This window comes from Cetorhinus maximus, chromosome 5, assembly GCF_964194155.1.
Source record: "Cetorhinus maximus chromosome 5, sCetMax3.hap1.1, whole genome shotgun sequence".
Classification (NCBI taxonomy): domain Eukaryota; kingdom Metazoa; phylum Chordata; class Chondrichthyes; order Lamniformes; family Cetorhinidae; genus Cetorhinus; species Cetorhinus maximus.
The window spans coordinates 84,913,977-84,929,456 of NC_135883.1; the positions used below are offsets into that span (position 1 = coordinate 84,913,977).

At 42.8% G+C, this 15,480-nt stretch overlaps 1 protein-coding gene across 1 annotated transcript in view; it reads right to left on the reverse strand.

Moving 5' to 3' along the window:
- LOC144680774 (nuclear receptor coactivator 7-like) overlaps positions 1-15,480 on the reverse strand; it is a 131,060-nt gene that overhangs the window by 19,804 nt on the left and 95,776 nt on the right. Inside the window, exon 11 of the mRNA XM_078542152.1 lies at positions 14,036-14,204. Within this exon, the coding sequence (XP_078398278.1) occupies positions 14,036-14,204 (169 nt within the window). The remainder of the gene's footprint in view (positions 1-14,035; positions 14,205-15,480) is intronic.

The window sequence follows — 15,480 nt, forward strand, 5'->3', positions numbered from 1 at the left end:
ATGGTTTTGTGCAAAAGGAGGTTCTGGTGGTGATGAGATTCTTTTTTATGATTGAGGATTTCCTTTTTATTGTGCAAGTTACCACTAGCTGAACCTTCGAGTTATTAAGGCATTCTAAGCAGCAATGTATTGGCTGGTCTGGCAACAGATGCCCCATTATTGTATTGCTCATCACCCTCATTCTCCTCAAAATTCTCAGAGGAAGACAATTAATGAGCTCTGATCGTCCTCCACCTCCAATCTTTTCTACTGTGCAATGTTGTGCAGATAGCCGCACACGACCATGATTCTGGACATCCTGGCTGGCAGGCACTAAATGGCACAACCAGACCTATTTAGGCATCCGAAGGCCATCTTCAACATCTCCAAAGGCTTTCTCAATGACATATTTGGTGGCCATTTAGCTCCCAATGTAGCACCCTTGATCCCTGTGGGGAACCCCACAAGTGAGGCATTTGAGCCAAATTTGAAGGGGGTACATATCCCTCATCTCCCAAGAGCTAGCCCTTAATTCTGTTTCCTGATACGAAGAGGATTCAAATGTTGGACTGCCACAGGATAAAAGTGTCATGACAGCTCCAAGGGCATCTGGCACACACATGTACGAGTCTTTTATTGTGTTTGCACACCAGCTGTCCAGTGATGAATGAAATGCCTTAAGGTTGACAATCATAAGAAATAGGAGTCGGCCATTCAGCCCATTGAGCTTGCTCCTCCATGGCTGATCTGATTGTGTCCTTAACTCCACTTTCCTGAATGTCCACCATAACCCTTAGTTAGAGGTGTCAGCTGTGGCTCAGTTCATAGCACCCTCGCCTTTGAATCAGAGGGTTGTGGGTTCATGTCCCACTCCCGGAAAACCAAGAACTGTGATTGTACTCAAAGAGTTGCAATCTGTGACTGTTGATAACTCGAAAGAGTATAACCCTTAGTTCTGACTAACTCAGCCTTGAACATATTCAATGGCCCAGCCTCCACCACTCTGTGATAACGAATTCCAAAGACTAACAACCCTCGGAGAAGAAATTCATTCTCAACTCCTTCTTAAATAGGAGACCCCTTATTTTTAAGCTGTGCCTTCTAGTACTAGATTCCCCCACAAGAGGAAATATCTTCCCAGCATCTACTCTGTAAAGCCCCCTCAGAATCTTATACGTTTCAATAAGATCACCTTTCATTCTTCTAAATTCCAGTGAGTATAGACCCAACCTGCTCAACCTTTCCACATAAGCCGAAACTCTTCACCCCAGGAATCAGCCTGCTGAACCTTTTCTGAACTGCTTCCAATGAAAGTATATCCTTCCTCAAGTGAAGAGGACAAAACTGTCCATGGTACTCCACGTGTAGCAAGTCTTCTCTACTTTTATACACCCTCCCCTTGCAATAAAGGCCAACATTCTATTTGCCTTTCTACTGACTTGCTGTAGTACCTGCACGCTAACTCGTGATTCATGTACAAAGACAACGGGGTCCTGTGTCCTGCAGTTTCTCTCCAATTAATATTCTGCTTTTCTATTCACAGAATCTGTGCGCGGAAGAGGCCCTTCGGCCCATCGAGCCTGCACCGACACGTGAGAAACACCTGATCTACCTACCTAATCCCATTTACCAGCACTTGGCCCATAGCCTTCAATGTTATGACGTGCCAAGTGCTCATCCAGGTACTTTTTCAAGGATGTGAGGCAACCCGCCTCCACCACCCTCCCAGGCAGCACATTCCAGACCATCGCCACCCTCTGGGTGAAAAAGTTTTTCCTCACATACCCCCTAAACCTCCTGCCCCTCACCTTGAACTTATGTCCCCTCGTGACTGACCCTTCAACTAAGGGGAACAGCTGCTCCCTATCCACCACGTCCATGCCCCTCAATCTTGTACACCTCGATCAGGTCGCCCCTCAGTCTTCTCTGCTCCAATGAAAACAACCCAAGTCTATCCAACCTCTCCTCATAACTTAAATGTTTCATCCCAGGCAACATCCTGGTGAATCTCCTCTGCATCCCCTCCAGTGCAACTTTTGTAATCTATGCCTCGATTGATAAAGGCAAGTGTCCCATATGCCTTTTTCACCACACCACTAACATGCTCCCCCGCCTGCAGAGATCTATGGACACACACGCCAAGGTCCCTTTGTTCCTCAGAACTTCCTAGTGTCATGCCGTTCATTGACTACTTCCTTGTCAAATTACTCCTTCCAAAGTGTATCACCTCACACTTTTCAGGGTTAAATTCCATCTGCCACTTATCTGCCCATTTGACCATCCCGTCTATATCTTCCTGTAGCCCAAGACACTCAACCTCGCTGTTAACCACCCGGCCAATCTTTGTGTCATTCGCAAACTTACTAATCCTATTCCCCGCATAGTCATCTATGTCGTTTATATAAATGACAAATAATAGGGGACCCAGTACAGATCCCTGTGGTACGCCACTGGGCACTGGCTACCAGTCACTAAAGCATCCTTCTGTCATCACCCTCTGTCTCCTACAACTAAGCCGATTTTGAATCCACCTTATCAAATTACCCTGTATCTCATGTGCATTTGCCTTCTTTATAAGTCTCCCATTTGGGACCTTGTCAAAGGCTTTGCTGAAATCCACATAAACTACATCAACTGCACTACCCTCATCTGCACACCTGGTCACCTCCTCAAAAAAATTTAATCAAATTTGTTAGACATGACCTCCCTCTGACAAAGCCAATGCTGACTATCCCTAATCAAACCTTGCTTCTCCAAGTGGAGATAGATTCTCTCCTTCAGAATTTTCTCCAATAGTTTCCCTACCACTGATGTGAGACTCACTGGCCTATAGTTCCCTGGCTTATCTCTACAACCCTTCTTAAATAGCAGAACCACATTAGCTGTTCTCCAGTCCTATGGCACCTTCCCCGTGGCCAGAGAGGAATTAAAAATTTGGGTCAGAGCCTCTGCGATCTCCTCCCTTGCCTCCCTCAGCAGTCTGGGACACAAATCATCCGGACCTGGAGATTTGTCACTTTTAAGCCTGCCAACACCTCCAATACCTTGTCACTCCCTATATCAATTTGCTCAAGAACCTCGCAGTCTCTCTCCCCGAGTTCCGTACCTTCATCTTCACTCTCTTGCGTGAAGACGGATGTGAAGTATTCGTCCAAAATTCTACCGATGTCCTCTGGCTCCACCCATAGATTGCCCCCTTGGTCCCTACTCTTTCCCTGGTTATCCTCTTCCCATTGATATACGTATAAAATATCTTTGGATTTTCCCTACTTTTACCAGCCAGAGCTTTCTCATATCCCCTCTCTGCTCTCCTAATTGCTTTCTTAAGCTCTACACTGCACTTTCTGTACTCCACTAATGCCTCCACTGATTTGCTTCTCTTGTACCTGCTAAAAGCCTCTCTTTTCCTTCTCATCGTATCCTGAATATCTCTGGTCATCCATGGTTCTCTGGGCTTGTTACTCCTTCCTATCACCCTAGAGGGAACATGTTGAGCCTGTAACCTCCCCATTTCCTTTTTGAACGCCCCCCACTGCTCCTCTGTAGATTTCCCTGCAAGTAGCTGTTCCCAGTCTACCATGGCCAGATCCTGCCTTATTTTTACCAAAATCTGCTCTCCCCCAATCCAAAACATTTTTTTGAAACTTGTCTATTTCTTTGTTCATAACAAGCTTAAATTGTACCATGTTGTGGTCGCTATCACTAAAATGCTCCCCCACCACCACCTCAGCCACCTGTCTGGCTTCATTCCTCAGAATTAGGTCCAGCACTGCGCCATCCCTTGTTGGATCCTCTACATATTGGCCTAAAAAGCTCTCCTGTACACATTTCAAGAAATCCACTCCATCCAAGCCCTTAACACTATGTCCATTCCAATTAATGTTGGGATATTCTTCCTGCCAAAATGACAACATCACATTTACCCACATTATATTCCATCTACCAATATTTTGCCCACTCACTTAGCCTACCTATATCCATTTGAAGATTTTGTATCCTCCTCACAACTTGCATTCCTATCTATCTTTGTATCAAATTTGGTTACAATACAGTCTGTCCCTTCATCAAAGTCTTTAATTTAGGTTGTAAATAATTGAGGCCCTAGTACTGATCCCTGCAGCACTCTACTAGTTACACTTTGCCAACGTGAAAATGACCCATTTATCCCAACTCTATTTCCTGTTAACCAATCCTCTCTCCACGTTAATATATCACCCCAACAAAATGAGCTCAGCTCTTGTGGCACCTTACTGAATGCCTTTTGGAAATCCAAATACACATCTACCTGTTCTTCTATCTACCCCGCTTGTCAAATCCTCAAAGAACTTCATTAAACACGATTTCCCTTTCACGAAGTCATTTTCACTCTGCCTGATTGTTTTATAATTTTCTAAATGTCCAACTATTACCTCCCTAATAATGGATTCTAGTACTTTCCTAATGACAGACGTTACACTAACTGGCTTATAGTTTCCTGCTTTTTGTCTCCCTTTCTTGAATAGTGGTGTTACATTTGCATTTTGCAATCCACTGGACCTTTCCAGAAGCTCAAAAATTATGGACAATTACAACCAATGCATCTCTGCAGCCACTTCCTTTAAGACCCTATGATGCAGGCCGTCAGGTCCAGGGGACTTGTCAGCCTTTTGTCCTATTAGTTTTCCTAGTGATCGTGATTGCTTTAAGTTTCTCCCATCTTTTTGTCTATTGATGTTTAACTATTGATAGGATGCTTTAAGTGCCTTCTACTGTGAAGACAAATACAAAATACTTGTTCCAAGTTTCTGCCATTTCCTTGTTCCCCGTTATTAATTCTGCAGTCTCACCCCCTAAGGGGCCAGTGCTTACTTTAGTTAATCTCTTCCTTGTTATATACTTGTAGAAACTTATACTGTCTGTTTTTATATTACTTGCTAGTTTTCTCATACTCCAATTTCTTCTTTTATTTTTTGGTTTGTGAAAAATTCCCAATCTTCTGGGCACCCACTAATCTTTGCAGTATTGTACACCTTTACTTTGAATTTGATGCCATTCTTAACTTCTTTAGTTAGCCACAGATGGTGCATCCTTTCTTCCTCTGTTGAGAATTATGAAATATCTCCTTAAATGTCCACCACTGCTTCTCTAACATCTTACCTTTTAATCTATTTTCCCATTCAACGTCCCAGTTTATCTAGTGGTCCTCAGCTTGGTGTGTGTCTTTGCCTGTGTGTGTATAATGAACAGCATCATGCACCTGTGGGATGGCTGCCAGAGATGCAAATCCAAGTGCCAACTCATTCTGGCTAATACCACCACTGCAGAAGTTAATGTAAGTTGACACCCTGGCAACGAACCCATTCATGACCTGCCTCCTACATTTATGCACAGCCAATTGAGACATCCTTGAGGTAGTGCACTGAAAGGAACCAGAAGAAAAACAAATTGAGAGCAGTGGTAACTTTCACAGTGATGGGCAACATGTGGGCAGCAGGTCCAGCATGGAGCAGCTCCTCTTCAACGAAATCACGTTGTCTGTAACCACCTACTATTAATCTGAGCCTGTGGAAACACTGCTCTTCAAATAGGTCAAGGGAGGCTGAACCTCTGTAGATCCTCACATGGGTCGTGCCTCCCTTTCCCCAGACATTGTTACTGCACGAAGCTGCTGTTGTGGATAGTGACTGTCCTTTACTTCCAATGTCCTATTGGAAATATCCACGGTACCACCATTCCCCACCCCCCCAATCCAGCTGTTCTTCATTTGTATACCTCCAATCTTCTCAAAATGTCAATGATCCCAAGAGCTCTTGTAAACATTTGCCAGATGGCACTGACCAAATAACTGAAAGGAGAGCCTTTATCGATAATATGCAATCTCAACTTTAAACATCCTACAAAACACTATTCAATCTCACCCATTTCACTGGTGAACCATGTTCTGTGCTGGAGACGTCAAATTCAAATTACTGTTCAAATCATTTGAAATATCATCCAATTACCACGTGCTAATTATGAAACCATCTTTGGCGAGCAGGTGACTGAACAGAAGCTAATAGTGACTCAGTTAGACTTGAAAATGAGAATGCTGGGAGCCCGTTGTAGTTGCGCTAGAAAATGTTTGCAATTTAAACTTCCCACCCTCCTTTGGGGGTTAAAATCCCCTCCACAGCTAACAATAAAAGAGTCACAATAATGAAGAGATTCAATAACCTGCAGTATGGATAGACTTATTTCTCGATGTGCCTAGGCATTCTGAATAGTAGGATATGCAACTACTCTTCTCGCATTTGGCAGAGAGGATGCAATGGATGGACGTTCTGCTGTTTATGTCTCTCGAATTATCACATGCTATGGTGGATTGCAGTATTGAGAAACTGGTCATGCAAGGGTGTGTACAATCAGTGCGTGGTCTCATCTACCAGAGCCCTCATATGCAGCATGCTGCTTTGCATGCTTACCTGCACCAAAACATATAGAAGTCATCCTTTCAAAAAGAGATCTCATAAAGAGACATACATTTATATAGCTCCTTTCACAATCTCAAGATGCTCTAAAGTACTTTACAGTCAATTATTTGCTTTTGAAGTGTAGTTACTATTGTAATGTCGGAATCAGTGCAGCTGATTTTGCACACAGCAAGGTGCAGCAACAGCAATGTGATTGTAACCAGATAATGCTGTGGGAGTGTGTTGAGGGATAAATATTGGCCAGGACACTGGGGAAGTCTCCTTGCTCTTCTTCAAAAATGGCTGAATGTATGCAAGGATCAGAGTGAAGGAAATTTGCAGGTGATGGCTGTGTGCGTAAAGGGCACATCAGTGTTGTGGACATTTGTAGGAAGGCTGGAAAGTACTTCAGCACAGTCTGAAAGAGGAAATTACAATCTTAAGACACTGCCTTATAGTGAAAAGTAATTATGGGTTCTCCTACATTAGCTGACTTGGTGAGGTAACAGGTTTCCAGGTGTGAAATGTTACAGTACCAGCATTCATACTTTTAGCCACTCCCCACTCAGCCAAACTACATCCCCATTCCCCCAGTCTTCTGGTCTATTGTGCTGAAAAGTGAGCCAAACCTTCTGTCTTACATCACTTTTACGTAAAAAATAAACAGGCCATTTGGCCCAACAGTTCATGTTGTTTAGTCTCCACAGCAGTCCTAATCCCTTGTCCCCATATCTTTTTATTCCCTTCTTTATCTAATCAACTATCTAACACCGTAGTGGGCAACCTATGGCCTACATGTGGCCCATCAGGGTTTTGAGTGCAGCCTGCGAGACATTTTGTTGACCGTTGCTCACATGCAGGGTTGCCAGATTCCATTGGTTCCGTCCACGTAGTTTTACATGATACGCATGCAAAGCAAGGGTACAGGAAGTGAGGTGCTTGCTGATTGCACATAATATTGATTGTGAGAGCCGTGTGCTCCCTCTGTGTGCAACTAAAGCGCTGGGGAGGCGATGGTCCAGTGGTATTGTCGCTGGACTTGTAATCTAGAGACCCAGGGTAATGCTCTGGGGACCTGGGTTCAATCCTGCCATGGCAGATGGTGAAATTTGAATTCAATAAAAATCTGGAATTAAAAGTCTAATGATGACCACAAAACATTAGCGATTGTTGTAAAAACCCACCTGGTTATTTAATGCCCTTTAGAGAAGGAAATCTGCTGTCCTTACCTGGCCTACATGTGGCTCCAGGCCCACAGCAATGTGGCTGACTCTTAAATGGCATCTGAACAAAGGCAATGAGGGAAGGGTAATAAATGCTGGCCTAGCCAGCGATGCCCACATCCTATGAATGGATTAAAAAAAGGTTCTGCCCAGCAAACTCGAGCGCTTTCAAATTTGATGGAAGCCGTGGAAACATTTTCCACAACTAGTTATAAAATATTCAGTGTGTATTAAATGTATTTCTTATTCATGGTCAGAGCACATGCCCAATTTCAATCTTGCAGCCCACTGAGATGAAAGAGGCCCACTCACTAGCCTAGGTTGTCCTTCACTGATCTAACATATACTTAAGTATAGGTATGGCGTCTGCTTCAACCATTAACTTTGGTGGTGTACTCTGCGTCCTCATAATCCTATGAGTGAAAAAAAAATCTTGTCCTCTTGTCCTAAATTTCATAGGTACAGCCCCTCATTCTGAGCCTTTCAATCACTGCAAACAATCTGTCTCTGTCTGATCGATTAAAATATATTTAACCTGGGTATTTGCTCAGGTTCAGTGTGCGACAGGTCAAGCTGATTTGACTTGTGTAATGCCCTATTTCCAGTCAGGGTTATAAATCAGTCAGAAAATGTACCAATAGTTTGTCAGCACAATTGAGTTGATTTAGTGAAGCAACATATCACATTAATTATGCTATTTTTTTGGGTAACAGTGCTGGATTGTCTACCAGCGAAGCCCATTGAAAGCCCTAATCAATTCTTTCACCAAAACTCCCAAAAGGGGTGCGTTAACACTGGAGAAACATTACTGGTTTACAACACATGGTTAAACTTAAACAAGCTCTCAATAAATAAAAATTAAATTCTGCAGTACCCAGTTCAGCCAATCCAGCTGCCAAATAACTTATATTTACGTAAAAATGAAACTGATAAATTTTCAAAAAGAGGCAGTATATGCCTTCTGATTTGCATTTTGTATACTGATTTTCCAAAATTACCAACAAATGAAGGTAAGAGTTCATTGAGTTTGTATTTTAAATTTACCAATAAATAGTAAGTATTTTATTAACCTCAAATCCTGTGTCAATATGATTTATTGACAAATAAAGGACTGATTTTGATATCTGGAACATAGGCCAATTCTCAAAAGTCTTCTCAGGTCTCTATCTTCAGTTTCCCCGGAGTGCCACCCTGAAGCCCATCAGCATCTTTGACAGGAGTAGAGCTGACAAAATAAAGAGCAGATACCAAATATTGCTAAATTAGAGGGTTGAAGGGTTAGGAGGAGTGGGAGCAGGAAGTAGCAAGAAAGACGAAACGCTTCACATCTCTGCTAAATCCTCTATGGGTCATCTCTGGCTTGCCTTGCATAAACCAGGACAGGTGTCCAACTGATGCAGACATTCAGGGCTAAAAGTAAAAGTGCTAATTCCCCCTCACCATCCAACCACACCTCCATGTTCTTGTTGGGAAGGAGATACTTGCCAGACATAAAATTATGGATATTGTGAAGGCTTGTTAAGTACAGTGATATGTAAATATAGTGGAAGCTCAGTAAGTCAACCGTTTAGAAGATTGATCACATTAATTTTAAGCCAAGTTGCAATATTAATTTAGCATATAAGCTTACACGCAATATAAAATAACTATGTACAAAACACAAGCTGGGATATCTAACTAAATGATTAACTATCAGTTTGATAAATGATGTTTGATCAGAGGGACTCTAATGTACAAGATATAATTTAGCTGGATGCAGTCAACACAGTAGGGTAACTGTCACTGCATTGACTTGAAATTAGAAATTCTCTTCCTTAAATCTATTGATGGCAACAAAACACAAGGGTGCAAAATTCATACACCCTGATTTTTCAGCATGGGGGCTTCAATTCCTGCACCCGTTGGAAACGGGGTGGTAAGACTCAAATTTTGTCTACCCACCAACCTTTTGCTCTGACCTCACTACATAGCAGCCAGGAAGGAGGCCATGATTCTGGCAGGGTTAGGAAAGAAATGGAAAGTGTCAACAGTGGTCAATGTCCACAATGTCCTAGAGCCTGGCAACAGTGAAGAAAAATTTTAATGAGCTGACCTGTGTGGTCAAGATGAACCAGTATATCTGCACATTATGGCAGAATTTAATCTGACCCTTGGGAGCAGATTTGGATAGCGTGGCTTAGAATCAGGAGAGAAGGTGGGGTTGGAGGGACCATTGTCGTCCCAACACCCTGCGATTCAATCAGGGGCAGGAAAGGCCAAGGGTGATCTTCTCACCTGGAGGCCAATTGAGTCCCTTAAGCGGCCAATGCATAGGTAGCCTACCCATAAAGGCTGGCAGCATTCTGGCTCCGGGGTGGGGGGCAAGCGTCATGACTGGGAGCTGCGCCCCCAACTCCCCGACCAACCACTCACTGTGGCAAGGGGCACCTCCTTGGAAATACCCCTCCATGCCCTCAGAAACACCAAACCCGCACTATTGCTGGGGCCTGTCTGACTAGCCTCAATGAGCCTGAACTACTTGCCTGGGTCCTCCTCCATGGTGGCTGCTCCTGACCGGCTGCAGTTCAAGCAGTGGCCGCCACTCCCAGTGGCACTGTTGGGATTGAAGAACTCCAGGCCCTCTGATTGCCCTCCAATGCCTGGCAGTTAACGGCTTGGTGACTACTGAATTGAGCCGGGGCTTCCTTGAATGATGAATGCAGGGTTGCCCTCCCAGCTTTCCAGCCCACCATCGGGGTCATCACTGCAGCCATTAAATTCAGCTCCACATCTCTCATCCTACCCCACCACCCACACCTCGCACAGTGCCCAATGCACCACATAACCAATGCTCACCCAACAGCACATCTTGACATTTAGCACTCACACTTAACATCCTTATACTACACATCTCAGAAAACCAACAGCTGTTTAGCCAAGGCAGGCAGTTCACCCAACCACATTGACACACTCACAATCATTGTCTCCTCTTCCAGGAAAAAGTAATCTATAACAGGGTGGGGAGCCTGACAACTGGCAGAGGACTACCACAAATCCATCCCAAGTTACCATAAACAGATGATCCACAAGATAATGAACGCCGCTGCCTGCAACTGACACAATGGAGGTCATCCAAAATGATGGTTAGTTGCTGTTTTATGCACCTTCTCCACTCACGCTTCACCCTCAGCCTGAAAGGTGCCATGAAATGAAAACTGATAATAGGAACCATGGACCTTCTGCTTTTCTCCCCACCAGCAACCACCACCACTCCCCCATCTTTCCCCTTATGCTTTTGCACTTTCCAATAATCAGGAAATGCCCATTGCTCGGCCACTGCAGTTTCAGGCAGAAGGGTGAGGAGGAAGAGAGCTCTGAGGAAGAAGCACCACCACTTGACCTAGCACTTGCCACCAGCTCAGATACTGGCACTGTGTGAACATCAGATGCTAGTTTGGAGTTACAAGTGGTGAGTCACTGGACAGAAATGGGTTGCAGCCATGCCAGGGAAATAGGTCAGCTCGTGAATGAGCTCCCCTGGACAGAACTGCATCAGTTCTGCTACAAGTGACTCAGACAAGGGCGTGCTGGGATGGACTACAGGAGAACAATGAACATGTACACCAAGACGCCTAGTTCATTGGCAGGCCTGCCAGATAGCCTACAGTCACTGACTAGGGGCATGGAGGAGCTGGCTCCACCATAGCACAGAGCATCACACACAGAGTTTGGAATCCAAGTGGTCTAAGCAGCGAGACCTCTACTCAAGAAGATTGATAGCTTGCTCCATGTTATTGCAGGTGGCTCAATGTCTTTCACTGAAGTCCCTGTAACCATGGTGAGATGGTTGAAGAGTTGCCTTCATCACTGAGCATTCATCTTGTTTCCTTGGAAACAAGTCTTGGAAGGCTGGAGACAGTGGGAATTGCTGCCAGTCATAGGATAAAAGCATAATTGGAGTTACTGGGATAATGGATGATTTCCTTGTGAAGTCGCATACCAACTGCACATTATTTCAGTTTAAGCCCTTGCGTATCACTCTCTGTTGACATGGGGGTGGGGGGACAGAATCATTTGCGTGGAACCCTGTATCAAGAATCCTGTGAACTCTTGTGTCCTTCCATCCTGGTCTTCCATCCTCAGGGAGAAGAGAATGAAGTCTTCTCTCCTCCTGCAGAGCTCATGTCATCTTCCTGATGTTTCTGTGGATGGCAAATCATGATATGTCGCTGACATTGCCTACTTCCATCTGGAATGATCCCATTGTATATAAAGAAAGGGTGATGGCGATCTTCACCACCACTGGAAGCCCTGTTCTTCACCTTAGTTTGAGATTGTAGATTGTCATAAAGGAGCTAACCCAACTATCACTACCTCCTTACTGAAATGAAACCTCCTGGGGCACCGCTCCCTGATCATTGTAGTGTAGGACTGGTGCTCCAGGAAAACCCTTTCTGGATAGGGCCTCCTTCCCCTACCCCCTCGCAGAGGTTCCACTCTGCAAGTCCTGCTCTTGCTGCAGAGTGAGTGGCACTGCAACTACTGCCCCCATACATATGCAAGACAATGTTGTCTTTTTCCTTTCTGCAGTCAGCATAAACCACCAAATTACTCTAGCAACTCACCACAGTTCTTCCACCAACTTTGCCCGAGAACAAGCAAGTCAAAAGTACTTCAGCTGCAACTTGAGTAGCCCTTTATACAGTCCAGAACTGAGACCATCTTGCTTCCTTAGGCTTGCACAAAGCAGCACTTTGTAAATGAATTGTGCGCCCTGGGAGTTTGAAGTATCAGAACATGAATATTTAAGTATTTTATGCTAATTGGTGGACCCATTCCCAAAAGTGGTTTAATTTATATTTTTAGTTTAAAAATGGTAATTAACTGCTATGCTAAACTTGATTAGCAACATGCAGAGTCATATCATTCTCTACTGAATATTAATTGCGTTTTTACGAAAATTGGTATGACGAGTACTCTAGACAAAGCGTGCACCATTCCTTAACCTAGATATGAATGAAGAACGTGAGTATGAAAATTGCTGTTAATCAAAGCCAAGTTGTGTGTTGAGAAAGAACACAGATATTTGGATAACACTGACTCTCTAGTCTGGTTCTTAATTTTAAACATACAAAAAGCCACTCAAAGAAGTGTCCAATAATTCTTGTCTACAAAATGCCTATTCACTGTGGAAAAATCCTGAATGCTTGTAATACTGTAGTCAATGTTTTACATAGAAAATCAGTCAAATGTCAGATGGTTTAGGTAATTAGACTACTTATATTTACTTTAGTCCAAAGGTCCAGTTTGGACTGTCAGAAAAGGATACAGGTAGAGGTCAGCTGCATGAACAGACTGCAAAGCATGAATTCCACTAGAAAATGTGAACATCTTCAGAATGGTGAACTAGCAAATGTTGAATGTGAAAGAGTCCTCCGAACCTCAATAGTCTCGACACTAAGCATGTTCAACCAATGCACAGCATCAATGAACAAAACCAACAGAAAGTTGAACTATGCACCCAAAGCAGTAGAATATTAATTAGAGAAACTTGTGATTCAAGCTGTATAGTTCTGGTCAGATTTGAGTACTGCACCCAGTTCTTATTGTCAGGATAGAAAGTAGAAATTCAAAAGCTATAAGCACTTTGAGAAGACCCACAAGACTGATATTTAATATCAAAAGTCTGAGTTATAAGAAATGGCTGCAGAAAGTTCAGCTTTCGGGCCTGTAAAGAAGGTGCTCGAGAAGTTACTTTATAAAGAGCCGTAAAAAGGTGTGGAAGAGGTATCTGGAATTTAAATTATGTTGCAAGACAGGACAGTGACAAGTTCAAACGAGTACAGAGGGGGGGAAAAAAAAAATCACAAAATAATTCTTCACACACAAGAATGATCAATATGTGGAGGAATAGAGTTTTCAAGGTGAGAACCCTGGGATCATTTAAGAGACAATTGGAACCAGTAATGGGGAGTCTTTGGCCATTTCTGGATGGTTACATCAAGATCTTCCATTGGACACCTTCATCCATACATCATCTTCTGTCCTGATGACTAACATCTGAATAACATCTTAAATCATCAACAGACTGAAAGTGTTTTCCCTAAACCCCTTTGGCCCTCCACATCTCTCTCCGCCTTTAAGGCTCTACTGAAATCCAACTCTGCATCCTCTTTAGCTCAGCATCTATTTTACTGCTTACACTTTTATGAAATACTTTAGACTTTTCCTTAAATTATGGTGCTGAATAATTACAAATTGCTGCTGTCTCTAGCTCCTACACAATTGTTTGATAATACACTGAAGTGATTTCAAAGTGCTGCAAATTTTTTCTTCATGAAAATAAGGCTAAGTATTAGTTTACTAGAAAATGATCAGCCACTGAAAGCTTTGACTTATAAAGTATCTGAACATTAAATAACTCACCTTTCTTGTGGAACAGCAAACCAATACTCAGGCTGCTTCCCTCTCTTCACATATTGATGCATAGTAGTCACGTTGAGAGACACAAATGACTTTCGCATCGGTTTCCCAACTTTAATGCAGAGGAACATAGGTGGTTTCTTACTCTTCTCCTCTTTTGATGGAAGCATGTCTGAAAATAATATTTTTAAAATGTGCAAAAGAAAAATCTTATTCCTGTTCATATAAACGGCCTGTTGTAATCAGAATGGGCTATTGAAATGAGAATTAGTACATCAGATAACTCTGGCTTCTAATCACCCTCTGCACTCTTTTCACAAGATTCCCCCAAAACCAAGTTCCACAAAAAACTTTGGTCATCCCTCCTAATATCACCTCTTCAGCTTGACATTCATTTCTTCTTACATTTCTATGTAGTCTCTTGGATGATTTCTTTTACATTGAAAGCATAAATGCAAGATCTTGTCATGAGAAGATCTGATAAAGCTGATCAAATTATGAGAGATTTTGAACAGGAAAATATCAATAATTAGTACCACTGGTCAGACAGTCTAACTGTAGGCTATAAATCTAAGAACAAAGAGAAAGATGTTAAGAAATTTATCTATTTTGCGTAGATCATTGTTAGGACATAAAAACCTGTCATCAAAAAAGGTGGCGACTGAGGCCATGCTGAATGTGTCAGCTCTTTGTCTGCACAATCTAAAAGAGGAACATAGGTGGTTTCTTACTCCTCTCCTCTTTTCATGGAAGCATGTCTGAAAATAATATTAAAAAACGTGCAAAAGAAAGATCTTATTTTTATTCATATAAATGGACTGTTGCAATTAGAATGGGCTATGAATGGCTATCCCACGGCCCACACTATTTCTCTGCTATCTACTTATTTCTAAAATATAGTGGGCTCTGCCTCAGCTTCTTCCTGCAGCAAAGCATTTCATGCTCCAACAAACCTCTGTGTAAATAAATTTCTAGTAACCTTTCTCCTCACTTTTACTGGTAACTTAAATTTAATAGACCTTCATCAGAGTACCCAGCCAAAGAAATATTCGATATTCACCTCCTCAATTCTGATAATTGCGAAGGGTTTTGAATATACTCTTAGCCTGCTCAGCTCCTGTAGTTGTGGATACACTATCTCAAATTTTTCCTCATAAGTATACTTTCTTATCCCTAGTAAACCTAAGCTGTATTTGCTCTATGGTTTTCCTGTCCTTTCTATGTTGGGGGACACCCAAAAACTGTACACAGTACTCTACTGTGTCCTAGCCATTGTGAAAATGTATTTGTTCTTATAGTCTATTCCCAAAACACAACTTTTTTTTATTCACTGGATGTAGGTGTTGCTGGCTAAGCCAGCATTTATTGCCCATCCTTAATTGCCCGTCAGAGGGCATTGCTGTCACACGTAGGCCAGACCAGGACAGGACAGCAGATTTCCTTCCCTA